General features: G+C 41.4%; 1 protein-coding gene across 3 annotated transcripts in view; it reads right to left on the bottom strand.

Moving 5' to 3' along the window:
* Positions 1 to 335: 335 nt before the first annotated feature.
* The window catches only part of SYTL2 (synaptotagmin like 2), a 67,380-nt gene continuing 53,172 nt past the window's right edge, over positions 336 to 14,543 (bottom strand). For 2 of the 3 annotated variants that reach the window (XM_019530395.1, XM_019530397.1), the window contains 8 exons: positions 11,720 to 11,839; positions 10,340 to 10,509; positions 9,199 to 9,301; positions 8,043 to 8,213; positions 5,973 to 6,051; positions 3,574 to 3,673; positions 2,166 to 2,371; positions 336 to 1,706 (listed from right to left, as the gene is read on the bottom strand). In XM_019530395.1, the coding sequence (XP_019385940.1) occupies positions 1,561 to 1,706; positions 2,166 to 2,371; positions 3,574 to 3,673; positions 5,973 to 6,051; positions 8,043 to 8,213; positions 9,199 to 9,301; positions 10,340 to 10,509; positions 11,720 to 11,839 (1,095 nt within the window). In that variant the 3' untranslated portion in view covers positions 336 to 1,560. The remainder of the gene's footprint in view (positions 1,707 to 2,165; positions 2,372 to 3,573; positions 3,674 to 5,972; positions 6,052 to 8,042; positions 8,214 to 9,198; positions 9,302 to 10,339; positions 10,510 to 11,719; positions 11,840 to 14,543) is intronic. The other variant, XM_019530398.1, reaches the window with a different exon arrangement.

Here is a 14,543-nt window from a genome sequence, read left to right as displayed (position 1 = left end):
CAGTTAGGGCGGCTAGGATCTGGAACCAACTTCCAAGGGAAGTGGTGCTGGCTCCTACCCTGGGGGTCTTTAAGAAAGGCTTGATGCCTACCTGGCTGGACTCATTTGAGTCCAGTTTTTCTCCCGCCTAGGTGGGGGCTCGGACTTGAAGATCTACAAGGTCTCTTCCGACCCGACTTCTATGATTCTATGATTAATTTCATTTCCATTAAAAACAGCAAAACAAAAAACCCAGACATCCCGATCCCATACCTGCCCGTTCCCCTCTCCCTCCTCATATGTAATTTAATAAAGAGAGTCACCAGATTCTAGCTCTACGTAATAACAACTATATACACAGATATAACACGTGCATTTATTTTGAGGACTGTAGCTTACAATACAATATGAAAATTGCATAGATTTATAAGATGTAAATATAAGATCATTTGTATTGTTTAATTAAACATTTATTCCCAGCACAATGTAGTTTAACAGGCTGCTTTTAGTTAAAAGCCTTGGTTTGTTGTTCTTGCCCCAGTTATATGTTCAGCTTTCTTATATTACATTCCTGTAGACCTGAGACAGTTGCTTCCTGTTGCATATGCTGTAGGTATGTTTAAGCCAAGAACATCCCAATCCCTGCTGTGTCATAATGGCACTGAAGTACAAACAAAGTGCTTCACACATCTACAAGGCAAATCAGTCTTAGGTGCAGGCAATGAACATTTTTCTTTAAATAAATATTCAATTTTACAATAATAAAACCAGCAATATAACCAAAGAGGGAAAAAAAAAAGATTCTTCAGAGTAACATTTGAACAAAGTACATTACAAGTCACCATTCAGTCTCCCCAAGTTAGAGATTCGTTTAAGACTAATAACATTTGTAACACAATGTCAAACCCTCTTCAGGACACTGATTCTTCGTACTCTGCAACCCTTTGTTCCCACTGACTTGGGCTGGAGTTGAGGGTACCAAGCACCCTCCCAGAATGAGACCAAAACCGCTACTTCATAGAAGGCTTCTAATCAATTTAGAAACTTTCACCATGCCCTGGAAATTTCAAAACAGACAGAAGTCCTTTTATAAACTATGGCTGTTACACCCTTTGCTAAGAAAACTTGAACATTAACCCACAGTAGCAAATATAAAGAGGTACCATCCACTTACCATACCAGTAACAGTGCCTTGCAAATGACTCTGGAAAGAGCTGGAAAGTGTCAGATTTTTGGTTTTAACCTTCTGGCAATTTAAACTTACTGAATGAAGCACCAACAGTTTTTAGGTATTCCATTCAACTCTAAAACACACCACTGGTACCTATGCTGTCATTTTGTTAGACCAGTCTTTGTTCTTTTCATTCATTTTCAGTGAGCAAATAATGAAAGGCCTTCATGTGGAAAAAAAAAAAATCTGCAGGCATTTAGCAGCACAAATGAAGAACAAGACAAAAACAGCTGTCTAAAGATCTGCCACAGTATACTGTTCTATGAAGTCCACCAAGTTTCTAGCTTTATTTTATTCCTTCCCCACAACTTCCAAGATCTGTTTTGGCCATTATCAGTTACAAAATCCTCCTATTCTGTCAGCTTTGCTATCATGAGCATCCTGAGTGGTAGTGTATCTTCTACCCATGTGTTTGGAGACTTCATCATTCTTTCCCATAGGGCAGTTTCATTCAGAGTAGAATCCATCCAATCCACTTCTGTTCCGTAACTTTTACCTAGAATATTTAAACATTTTTAAAGCACTTGTTTTTCCCCACAAATGCTCTCCTCACACTTAGAGCAAAGACAACCTTCTAGAGCTGAGCAAAATCAATCCGGCAATCCTGTTCTTCATGGTATCTCTGAATTCTCATGTTAGTCTATTATATTGTATATGTACGCTCATTTTGTTAGGATTCCTAACAGTAGAGAAATTAAGCCAAGATTTTCAAATCCAAGTTCCTGAAGTAGTGGACTATTTTTTACCCATGACAAAACCTGTAGATGATAAGCACCTCTGAGAATGGAAAGTAACGCAATTAGGCTCATGCCTCCCAACACAGCTTGACCACTTCTGTCCTTATGGAGCCATGTAGTCAGTAAAATATCTGCAGGTCTGTTCAGTGATATTTTGCAAGATCAGGATTGTATTTTATAAATTAGGGATGAACAAAAAAAAAAAAAAAAATCCATACCTGTTCCAAGACCTATCCTGAGACCTCCCAGAAAGTGATTGATTAGTTTGTTGTGATCCCAGACGGTGAGTTCTACGCAGGCTTCTTTCAGATCTTCAGGCCTAAAGCCGTCATATACCATGGTGTGGTTGAACACTGGGTTGGTAGTTTTTGCCACTGATCTCGTTTTCTGGCGGCTTTTTCTACTAGTGTCTGGAAGAATGGTACTTTAGAAAGAAAAGAAACATGGCATTTACACACTGGGCCTCACGCTCTTGTATGCAATAACATAGGTACTCATTAACATCTTTTGTAAGAATATACTACAGGGTACCTAAGAAAAGGCTGTAGCCAAAAAGAAAACAAAAAACAAGAGGAAGAGAGCTCAGTAGCATAAAGAGTGGGGTGAGAGAGAGCACCAGCTTTGAGAGGGCGGCAGAATCCTGCCCCCCTAGATTCAGAGATTGAAAGGCCAGAAGGGATCTCGGAAGATCATCGGGTCCAGCCCCCTACACCAGGCAGGAAAGACAACTGGGGACGAGGCGACCCCAGCAAGGTGACTGTCTAGTCTCCTCTTGAAGATTTCCATGATAGGTGAATGCACCACCTCTGGAGGGAGCTTATTATTCCACAGTCTGGACATCCTGACTGTGAAGGAGTTTTTCCTAATGTTGAGCCCGAATCGGTCTTCCATTAGAAGACCCACTCTACACTGGCCATCATCATACCACCGTCCTCCCAACCCTGGGTGCTGAATGAGCACACACTGCCTCTGAGAGAGCGTATGTGCCCGCACTCTCCCACACTGATGGAGTTGCCCCATCCTCACACTTCAGAAGACGGCCGATGGACTCACAGGCTGTCCTGCCCAGCCAGGCAACCAGGGGGACAGAGTGAAAGACTGGAAGTCAAAAGGGAAACTCCATAGGCGGTATGCTTGGTGAGTGGGTAAAATATTGACAAAATACTGGCAGTGAGTCCATGCCATGACAGCCTTTTAAGGGTGCAGTGTCATATTAGCATCATTATGTGTGAGAACACCTACAGGCAGTTCACAAGGTAACACAGAGAAATTTCAAATAGGAATTCAGAGCATCAAAAGCAGTCTGACCTGTTGTGATCTTTCTGAGTTTTCCGCAACAGAAGAATGTACGCAGTATTTATCTAGTATCCATCTATTTAGAATTTCTCTAGTATTTATTGTAGTAAAAGAAAACCAAGTGAAAGCTAAAAGCTGGCATTTCCCAAGGGGTGCCTTGAGTCTAAAAAAGTTGAGAACCACTGGTTTATGGGATCGTAGAGACAGGACCCAGGAAGCTACCAACATATTCGTCATATAAATTAAGAGGAAATCAATCAGAAAGGCCCAGAAAGATATTAGATTAAAAAAGAAAAGAAAAAAGGGTTTGTTACTAATGAGTCCTGTTACCATTTAACAAAAGAGTTGAGCCTGTTGCCCCTCAGGAGAGGGAGGTCGTTGCATCCCTTCACCCAGATATGAACCTCTCCTGTGGGCGAGATCTTCTTTCCTTTTAAAAGGGACAAGTAGGAGACATTTTGACATTCTCTTCCTTCAGAAATTCAAGTCTTTAGCAACAGCTGCTTTGCACATTTATAACTAAAAAGCAGTAGCAAAAGGAAGGGAGAAAGCAAGGGAAGATCATACTAAATATACTTCAAATTTAATTTCTTCACAATCAGAGCAACTGGGAGTACGCCTTCTCCGATCTGTGCACCAAAAACTGTGAGGAAAGCAGACCTGTCAGTTGTGACAGGCATGCTTCCCTGTTGTTTCGGCTGGACGAGGCTGCTGTATGCTTGCTTGTGCGGTCTAGCCTGCCACGCTCCGCCCCCGCGTTGAACTTGGCTGCATGTCAATGGCGAGAGTGAAGCAATTCCTGTCTTTTACTGCTTTCCTTTTCCTTTGTGGAGAGCAACACTGAGAAACAGTAACATTTACTTTTCCGCCTCACTTCTCGCTCCTTTGGCTCCTTCCCCTCACGATGCGATCTGGTTTTAGAACTTTTCCATTGAAAAACACTCCTTGACCCTCCTTACCTCTCCCCCCTCCTCCCATCTCCTTTTTGTTTATGAATCATGAAGCACAGTTTGCACTTGTTGCTCCAAGTTCCTTTTGTCCAGCCTCATGCTAGACTTCCCCCAGCTCCTGTCTTCAGCTTGCACTCCCCTGAAGCTCCTCTTACAAAAAGTTTGGCAGTGACCTCCTCCAACGAAAGGTCACGATCAGTGGACCATCAGCCACCTAGAAATCTTTTCCTCCCTCGGGCTTTGTGACAGTCCTTCCCTGGTTCTACCTTTCCTAGTGCTCCTTCCTGCTGTTGCTTAGAGACTCTTCCTCGTTTTCACCCCCCCCCCCCCCCAGCTTTTCTGTGCATGTCCTAAGGGAGTCTTCCCTTAGCTCCATTCCCTTTGCTCTCTACCGGTGATCTCTGGATAAACTTATTTGCGCACACAAAAATCCAGCAATATGCATGACTCGCAGATCTATCTTGTTGCTGCAGAGCTGTCCCTTCTGTCCAAACTAAAATCTCAGTCTGGCTCTGACATCTATTTATGAATCTCATCTTGATGATTACAGGAGCCTTTTCCCTGTCCTGAACAAATACATTCTTGCCCAATTCATATCTTTTCAGAACGCAAAGGTAGTTTTCTCAGCTTATCCAGCTCTTTGCACTCCTCTACCAATAACACTGTCTCTAACAGGCTTTACTTTTAAGGTCCTTCGGAGCCTCTCCTGCATCAAAATCAACTCGGTTCCAATTCACCCACACGATCAGCCCCTAGCACCCATTTACATTCTCTGGGTTTGCTTCTCACTCTTGGAAGCAGTGTGAGAAGCACAATGAACAACTCTATGAAAAACTGCAAAACTACATTACCTTTCAAACACACTTTTGCCACCAAGCCATCTTGGCAACTATTAGGCCACTGGTATGCCAAGCTCCCTGCCTTTCATGCAGACCAATGCTATGTCTAAGTTTCCTTGCAGTCTCCCCCTCTGCCCATGTCTAACATGTCTTCTACTTAACTTAGTATCAAAAAGCTCAGGTCATTTGTTATTTACATGGAGCACAGAAGAATAAGGACCTGGTCTAGAGCTAGGGCTCCTCATACTATATTAATGCACACAATTAATAACATGCTTATTTTACATACACATTAGCATTCTTGGGGCCAAAATTTCAGGTAGGCAAACATATCCGCATGTATTTACTGACAGCTAATGCTCATTGTACACATATACAATTTCTAGATACATGAGCGATGGGAATTTAAATATGAATAAATTTCAGTTCAGAAAGATTCTGCTATTCTTCCATCTCCCTGCCCAACTTACCTCACAAATGGTGAGAAAAAGGGATGAATTTGTTCTCATTTAATTAAACCCTTTTCCTGCTGGCCAACTATTAACTATGAGAGAACTAGCAACCTACAGAGCATTTTGCTACAGTAAGCCATGCTCAAACCAGTAACTACTCTTTCTCACATGTGATGCTGCTCACGTTCAGTGGACTACTACTATTCATTTAGCAAGCGGGTATTTTGCCCACACAGCTAACTGCCACTGTACAGAGAAGAGAAGCCTCATTCCATGTGATCTGTTAAGTGTATGATCTTGTTTGAATAACAGCTATTCCTTCTTTCCCTCCTCTGTTAATAAAAACAATATCAGCAGCCTCAAGTTCAAAACCAGCTTTACCTTGTTTAGAAAGATTTTATTTTGTATTAAAGTGTTCATCTTGACAAAAAAAAGGCTTTAAAACCAACTCCCCTCCCAAACCTGCGCATGAAAAAAGCAGCACATACCCCCGGCAGGTTCTGGGACATACTGGAGGGCTACTTTCATCTCTCCTCTGTTTTCTAATTCGAGAGCTGCTGTTGGAGTCTGAAAGTAAGAAAACTCGAACTGTTCAGAATCTCGTGTCACATGATACCCCCTTTCATAGCATCTCGCACATGAAACGAATGGGAAATGAACAGGATTTGTGAAATAAAAAGCCAGCAAATTTGAGTGGCCCTCAGTGCGCTGCAAAAAATGACACCTGACATGCTGCATATGGATATTGGTTTCAATTTACCAATACAAAATCTTTCAGAGCAAGCAGTACAGGAACAAAGCATTTTACTGAAGTATTACAGCATGAAGCAGAGCTTCACTGCTATGAACCTGCGTTCTCTAGTCCGGGGCGGGCAATTATTTCGGGCAGAGGGCCACTTCCTGAGTTTTGTCAGGCCATCAAATGCCACATGACAGGCAGCCAGGGGCAGATAAATATTAATTTTCTAAATTTTTTTAGGGGCCCTGCGGGCCTTGCTCTAGTCCCTCCCATCTTCCTCGCTGTGCAGGAAAAAGCCGGAGTTTGAAATAAGGTATGGTAAATGGGTTAAACTTAAGACAGGTGCATCAAACACAGCCAGATCCAGCACACAGAGCCTCTTTATCTGGCCTGCTAAACTCCCTGAAGTTGGGGGTCATGGCCAGCTGTAGAATGGGATCAGCAATTATGGGACCTCTCTCACTGGCACCAAAACCCTTCCTGTCGCTGGCATACCCACTGACTTGCTGGCCACGACAGCCACCTGTACGCCTCAGGCTGGATCTGACCCATGAGGATCCCAATGGTCTAGATCTGGCCTGGGACTCCAGGTGAGTTTGACGCGCATGCCTTAGACCATAGGCAGGTGACTCCTTTCCAACTAATAAAACTATAGAGAGAATGGCACATTGCCTTCAAAACATTTTCTATTCTTTTCCCCTTCAGATGTCAAATCTAGAGTTAGAATATATGATCTCTCATGCATGAATCTTGTCTTGGGTCTGTTAAGGAGCACTGAGCCTACCTTTGGCTACCATGAAAACAAAGTACCTAGTTTCATTCAATAGTGATAGGACTCTTCTTTGTGGCTGTAGGGGGCAGGAAGAATTATCAATACAAGAAAAAAAATAACTCTCAAATTGCAACAGTGGAAATTTAGGTTGGATATGGGGAAGAACTTTCTCAGTACGAGCGTAGTTAAGCATTGCCTAGAGGAGCTGTGAAATCTCCATCCTTGGTAGCTTTTAAGAATAAGTTAATCATTTGTCTGGAATGGTTTAGTCAGGGCTGATCCTACCCTGAGCTGAAGATTAGACTCAACTTCCTTTTTTTTAATCCCCATTTTTCTATTGTTTAACACACCTCAACCGTGTTGAAAACATAAGTAAGGAGATACAATGTTTGTTACCGTACTTTCTAGGACTACTTTAATTTGAAAATGACTCATTTAGCTTTAAGTTAAGTAACAATAGAGTTGCTTAAAAAAGTAAATCCAAACTAATATCTGGGTACTTTAAAAAAAATGGCTTATTTTAAGTTTTGACTGAACATACTCAAGCAGCCTCTAAACCAAATTTTGGGTATCCATAGCACCTTTGGAACTGGTTCAGCAAAACAGCCTTTTTCGTTAAACCACTCAAACTTCCTAGTACAGACATACCATTAGATCACATAGGAAATCATTTTAATACGGAACCTACATAGATTATCTGTATGTGCAGCAGGATACAACTGATGAACTGTGCCCCCATTTGTGCTGTGTAGCATACACAGCCCAACATTTATGAAAGTCAATTTGGGTTTTCACTCCCTGGGCTGGTAGACACTTTCTGCTTCTCTTCAGGGGCATCTGACTGGGCAGACACTCACTAGAAAACCTGAAGGTCCCAGTGCCTATCTGGAAGAAGGACCACCTGTAATTACACCACAAACAACTGGACTGGGTAGAGAGGGTGAAAAGCGAAAGGCTCCAAGTCTAGACAAATGGAAGCCTATGCTTAGAAGTTACATAGGCCCACATACATACTAGTTCATATATATAAAAAATATAAGAACTTACCCTTGGCTTAAGTGGGAACCAGCTCATCTGCTTCTTCACTCTGTCATTCCAGTCCCACGTTCCCAAATCCACCTCCACCTCACCCAGGAAACTATTGCGTCCAAACGTATCATTGTGCCAGACAGAGAGATTTAGCATTTGGTTCTTTAAGAGGTCCTTGTCAATTTTATACTGCAGAGTGAAACAACAAAATTGGAGTTTAAATAAGCCAATAATTACCCCCAGAGTCTGGAAACAATGAAACTGAAAAAAATCCAGTTGTACTAAGAAATTTGTCTCTGTTCATTTAGCAACCCATTTTCAGTCTACAGATGTATAGGAAAGGATCACTACTTTGCAAGCCATAGCATTTCTTTTTAGACACTTAAATTCATGTTTGGCCTAGGTTTGTGAAAATTACATACACTATCAGAGCTGGAACTACGGATATTTGGTTTTTCATTTTGAAAGAGATGTGTAAACATCATTTAATCTTCAACATTCTCTCTTGAGCTAAGTATTTCTGTTTCACAGACATGGAAATTAAGTCAGACTCGGCATCAGAAGGATCCTCAGTGTCATCTGTGCAAGATTCCCTGTTTCTAAGCTGCTCCTGCTAAATTGCAAAGCTTATGCAACAGATTAATGGCAAACTTAGGTAGGAACATAAGGCGTCCCAATTTATAGTGCTCTAAACTCAAGATCGTATTTCCTTCTGATCTCATTTTTGGAAAAAAAGCCAATTCTTCTGGTGACAACTGAGGTGCAACATGCACAAGGCCAGTGAATAAGTGAACCAAAAACACTGAACATTATGAAAGAGATTGTGTAATGGGACCAGTTAACGAGGCCTGAGGATATTTTTGCCACCATCTTGCTCTGTGCCTCAGTTTCCCTTCTGTGCAAAATGAAAATATATCTTCTTTTGGGACATGTTTTGCAGTTTGTGGATGTCAAGTGCCAAGTATTAGAATTCCTTTATTATTGTTCTTCTCATCTCCCCAAATTCCAATAATAAAGTTCTGAATCCCATGTCTCAAACTCAAAAGGACAAATTTTACATCACACTTGAAACGCTCAGCTGCCAGGACTTGGGTCTGTTTAGAATATGAGTACTGAAATGTTTGGGATTTAAATTTTCAAGATTTACACATATAGCATTTAGTCGAATAAATACCCGCAGTATTTCATTAAAGACAGGATTCACTGTTTTCTTTCTCACAGAGGTCTTCCTTTTTCCCATCTTGTATTTCTCTGGTAGCAGGTAACTTTTTACATACCTACACAATCAAAAGATGGATAAGGACGTCAAAATATCATGTAAAGCAGTAAGACAATATTTTTTCTTCCCAAATTGCACAAAACCCAAAATGAAACAACTTATTTGACAGTAGAAGAACAACCCCCAATTACAATAAAGTTGGCATAACATGTTCTCCCCAGCATTTAAGTCATTTGGTATTTGCCACTTTAAGGAATTTCTCAGTAATCAATCTAAGAATAAGCAGTAATAGTTTGTGCATTATGTAAAGTATAAATGCACACTTGTAACTACAGAAGTCGGAGACAAGAAAACACAGATCATCTTGTCCCCAACCCTTGTGAATACACAGCGTCTGTAAGAAGTGGTTTTATATATGTAAAACAACCAAATTCATTTAGATATGTCTATTTATGTTTTGTATCAATGAGGCTTTGCAATTGAGAATATTCATCTGAGCACCAAAAATGGGATTCAGAGCTCTGAATAAATTGAGCTTCCCACATTATTCTCTGCCATGGAAGTAAATGGATCTATAGTCGCAGTGTATACGGCAGTGGTGCTCAACCTTTTGGCCCTACGTGCCCAGATTTTGCCCAATTGTATAGCACTCCAGATGCCCCACATGCCCAGATCCCACACTACTCTGTCTCAACCCCACACACCCAACTCTGTGCACAGGGCCAGACACTCCAGCCTCCAGGTCTACTCACAAGTTCGGAAATTTAGCAGCAGGGGAGTGGCAATTAACACTGCTACTGCTCCCCTGCTGCAAATTTTTTAGACCTTTAAGGACCCCACAGGCCAGAGGACATGGCTCCATGGGCTGGGGGTAGAGCATCCCCAGTGTATGTGATTTCTGACCTGTGTTTTCTCTACACTCTGTAAAGCCAAGCAACCAATCAAGATAGCAGCTTACACGCTCTTAGGGAAGCTTACATTTGTTGTTGCTCCCTAGCCAAGGTAATGGTAATACTGACAAAGAGATTCAATTTGCTGTTTCCACAGACAACAATGAAACTTGTCTCAGCAAAACTGCAACCAAGATTACACTTACGGGTCTGAACGCTGCTTCTTAACATCTGCAATTGCCAAGTCTTTACACTGACAAATAAAAACATGGAGCTCCTTCAGCTGTTCTACATAATCTATAGCAAACTGAATGTTCCCTTTCACATCCACATTGCCAAAGTCTCCACTGTAGATGCTCATCACACTTCCGCTCACCTGTACCACACATAAGGAAAACATTCTTAGTTTTTGTTTCTTGTCAGATATGTGTTACATTATCAGCATGCAAAATGTTTAAGTTCAGAGAAGAAATTCACCTGTACAGAATTCAGAGACAGTCAAGAAACAACTGCACTAAACCCATGTTTAACCATAACAGACTGTAAGCAATCCAATGAGAAATAGTATCCATTTTTTAAGTTTTTATAATAAAAGAATACTGATGTTGAGAAGACCCTGAAAAATCTCAAGCAAAATGTAAGTGCAAACATATTTACCAACATATTTACACAGAAAGAGACCCCACCCCCTATACAGTGTTCTTTAGTTAAAAGCTTTTGGTATTACTGCCTCTTTAGCCATTCTTCCCCACAGAAAGTGGGACAGATACTATGGTGATGAGCACTGTATGCATGCCAAAAATAGAAGAGAAGGGAAAAATATGCAGTGTGTCTACATGACAGGTGGATGGAAAGGAAAGGGAGAGGTACAAAAAAAAGAGATATTAAAAAGCCATTTATCATTCAAATCCCTTTTTTAAAACTCTCCTTTGCTATGAGGCCAAGGCTAAACTCAATGATTTCTGAGCTGCCAGCGTGCTGATAGCATTGTTAATCATTCTAACCAGCTTCCTGCTGCTTTCTGTACCCTTTTCCCACCCCCATCTATCTGGGCATCTCATCTGGATCTTTTAAGTTGCAAAGTCTCTAGGTAGGAACACTTTCTTCTGCATGCTTATAGCACCTTACATCATTTGGGTTCTGGCTACTGTACCATTTCCCAAACTGTGGCCATAGCAAGCAAGTGTCCTGTGGATCAGCTGTCCCTCTACCACCACCATTTTTCAATTAAAAATTCTCATAAGAGCACATGGTGGGTCACAAGAAATTGGGCTGACAGATGACTTTTTCCAAAATATTTGGAAACCACTGGACTAAGGCTCCTAGACGTTACAGTAATATGAAAAGTAATTTCACTCAGTAACAATAAAAGGTATTTGTAATGCCAAAATCCTTTTTTAAAAAAAGAAACATATAATTTGTTACATTTACACACTGCCTGAAGTCAAAGAAATAGAGCATCAAACAACATTAGAGTGATACAACAGTGATGGAAGGCTACAGAAAAAGATACAAAGGAATTAGAGTGATACAGACAAGACTAGCAAAAGCAAAGTGCCATTAAAACAAAGCTTTGGTTTACATACAGAAGACAAGGATGCCATGCCAGAGGAACTGCTAAGATTGGTTAGAGAGCTGGGGCTCTTCTTGACTTTGCCAAAGGAATAGCTGCTTTCTGATGCTGTATCTGTCTCTCTGTCATCACTCTACAAAACATCACACAAAGAAAGTCTGTGTATGCACTTAGTCACAAGGAACATCTAAAAGAGTGTCAGAATTTTAAAAAGCAGATGTGAAAATGCTGGGAGTCAGTGGATACCAGGAATCGGATGCCCTAGTGGGTACTGTCTACTTCCTTAAATTAGGTCATGTTGCTTTTTTGCATGCAGCAAGTTAAATTTTGCTAAAACAAGAATAGGGTAAAGGGACATTTTCAGGTGAAAACCAGCAATTTTTTTAAAAATGCCCACCTGGTTAAAAATCTTTATCAATCTTCACAGAAGGTGCAAAGTAAAAAATATTTTTACTCTAAGCATGAACAATTGCAGTAGAAACAGTTTCACTTTTTTCAAGCATTAGTATAGTGAAATTATCACAATTCTAGAAAGTTTAACCAATCCCTGTATACTACATGCTGTCATGTCTCACTCATCTCGTAAAGTAGCCATCATGCTAAAAGAGAATCAAGGGCAATCAATGGAAGATGCTCTGATGACTGGTTGCAATTATGAAAAGAATTTGTTGCAAGAGAGAAGCATAGCCTAGCAGTTACATCAAGAAATATGCATTTTGCTGTACTCAGCCGCTCTTTGGCCACACAATAACAGCCACCTTGCCTATGTTGCCGTTGTATAACAGGGAAAACAATGCCCACTTCTGTAAACTCCCCTGGAAATTCCTCTGCATGTCATTGTATAAAATATGACCAGCTCCAACTGTGGGCCACATGGGAATATACAGGTTTAGCGAGAAAAATTCCCTGTCCCCTTCCCCCTCCCCTGTGGACTTTTGAAATTCTGAGCTGCTCCCACCTCAGACTTCCCATCAACATTGATTAGGAAAAGAGACTTAAATTAAAACAGCTGTGGGATCAAAAAGTTAATATTTTCTAAAAATAAATATAGAATGGTCAAACAGCACTTGACTCAAAGTGTTTACAGATGAAAGAAATAGAGCTAGGCTGAGTGATGTGCCTAAGGCCACATAGCAAGCCAGTGGCAGAGTAAGGATTCAACCCAATGTCTCCTCACTCCCAGTCCTGTCTTTAATCCACTTGACAATGCTTGCTCTTTCACATGGCTGCATCAGACCTAGGAAATATCCAAGGAGCAGCTGCAAGTTAATCAGAGATAGTTATCAAATGTACTTGCAAGTGTATTTTATGAAGGCAACATACGCATGCATTTTGAAAGCTTAGTTCAGTGACAAATAGTTCGCTGCTCCTTGTATTTGGAGTACAGGTTATTTTTTTGGATAGTCAGCCTTCCTTTACCATAACAGTAAGAAACTAATACCAAAATATATGGTACAAACATTGGAATGGCAAAGCACTACAAAAATAAAAATGTGGAATTATTCTTTTATAATTAGTCCCAGAGACGGGCTGGAATAGGCAATAAGGATCTACTCCATGTTACCTGTGTATAGGCAACCTTGATCACTGTTTTAGCTATCAATGTGCATTATATAATCATAGTTTCACACTCATTAATGACAAGAATGCACATAGTGATGTTAACAAAAACTAAGAGATGCTAAGCGTTTTGGCCAGTTTCAATCTTCAGCTTCTAGGTTTTTAATAGGCCTAGTGGCCTCACATCATTTGAGATTTCTCTCAGCATTTCTACAAACTGTGGCCATGAAAGTCTTCAAATACTGCAACCTGCATCATATACCTCATGCTCCTAGATATGTTTTTTAAATTGAAATGAGCTGTGAAAGTACGTGTAAATTTGACAGCTTTTAAATAAAAAGGCTAAACATTGGCCATTTGATATGCATGGTTTTCAAGGATGAAATGAGATGGAGGCTGTGTACATACAGTTAAATAATCTAGGAGAATTCCCCAACGTTTGTTCTCCTGACAGAGAAAATTACTGGGAAATGCCTGAACAGACATTCGACGCTGAGCCCCTGCAGAGAGCAAAGAGCTTGCAGTGCCGACACTGTTGCAGTGTCTCTCTCCAGCATGACGTGGGGATTGTGAAGGGGGATGTTCTGCTCTCTGCTAGGCTGGAGCAAGGTCTAGTGAGCAATGCTGTCCCCTGGAAGGGTGGGGGGTGGAAAACCTTGGGCCAGAGGCTGGTGCTGTGGCTTCTCTCAGAAGAGAACATGTACAGACATTCATTTTCCTGGGAGTGATTGTTCCCAGGTTATTTTTCTCCTGAAGTGCTCATTTTTGCTCTAAGAGAAAAATCCCGAACATCTGTACACTTATGGTTTCTCCTGAGTCAGCAGGAATTCTCCTGGGAGAAACTGAGTATCTGGGCATGGCCAGTGTATTTGAGGCTAAGCCTTGTTTTAGAAGTAAAATATTGGGGCTTGTGTGATAGGGAGCCCAGGGCTCCTGCTACTTTCAAGAAGAGACGGCCAGGGAGATTCCCCAGGTGGAAGGGAACACCGCACCTAATGAGGGTCGCACCCAGAGAGTTGTGGTGGATGGGTCGGTTTCGACCTGGAAGGGTGTGGGCAGTGGGGTCCCGCAGGGCTCGGTCCTTGGACCCATACTCTTTAATGTCTTCTTCGGCGACTTGGACGAGGGAGTGAAATGTACTCTGTCCAAGTTTGCAGATGACACTAAGCTATGGGGCGAAGTGGACATGCCAGAGGGCAGGGAGCAGCTGCAAGCAGACCTGGACAGGTTAGACAAGTGGGCAGAAAACAACAGAATGCAGTTCAACAAGGAGAAAT

The sequence above is a fragment of the Crocodylus porosus genome, unplaced genomic scaffold (assembly GCF_001723895.1).
Source record: "Crocodylus porosus isolate Cpor-Errol unplaced genomic scaffold, CroPor_comp1, whole genome shotgun sequence".
In the NCBI taxonomy this organism is placed as follows: domain Eukaryota; kingdom Metazoa; phylum Chordata; order Crocodylia; family Crocodylidae; genus Crocodylus; species Crocodylus porosus.
This window is presented reverse-complemented; position numbering and strand designations above follow the sequence as displayed.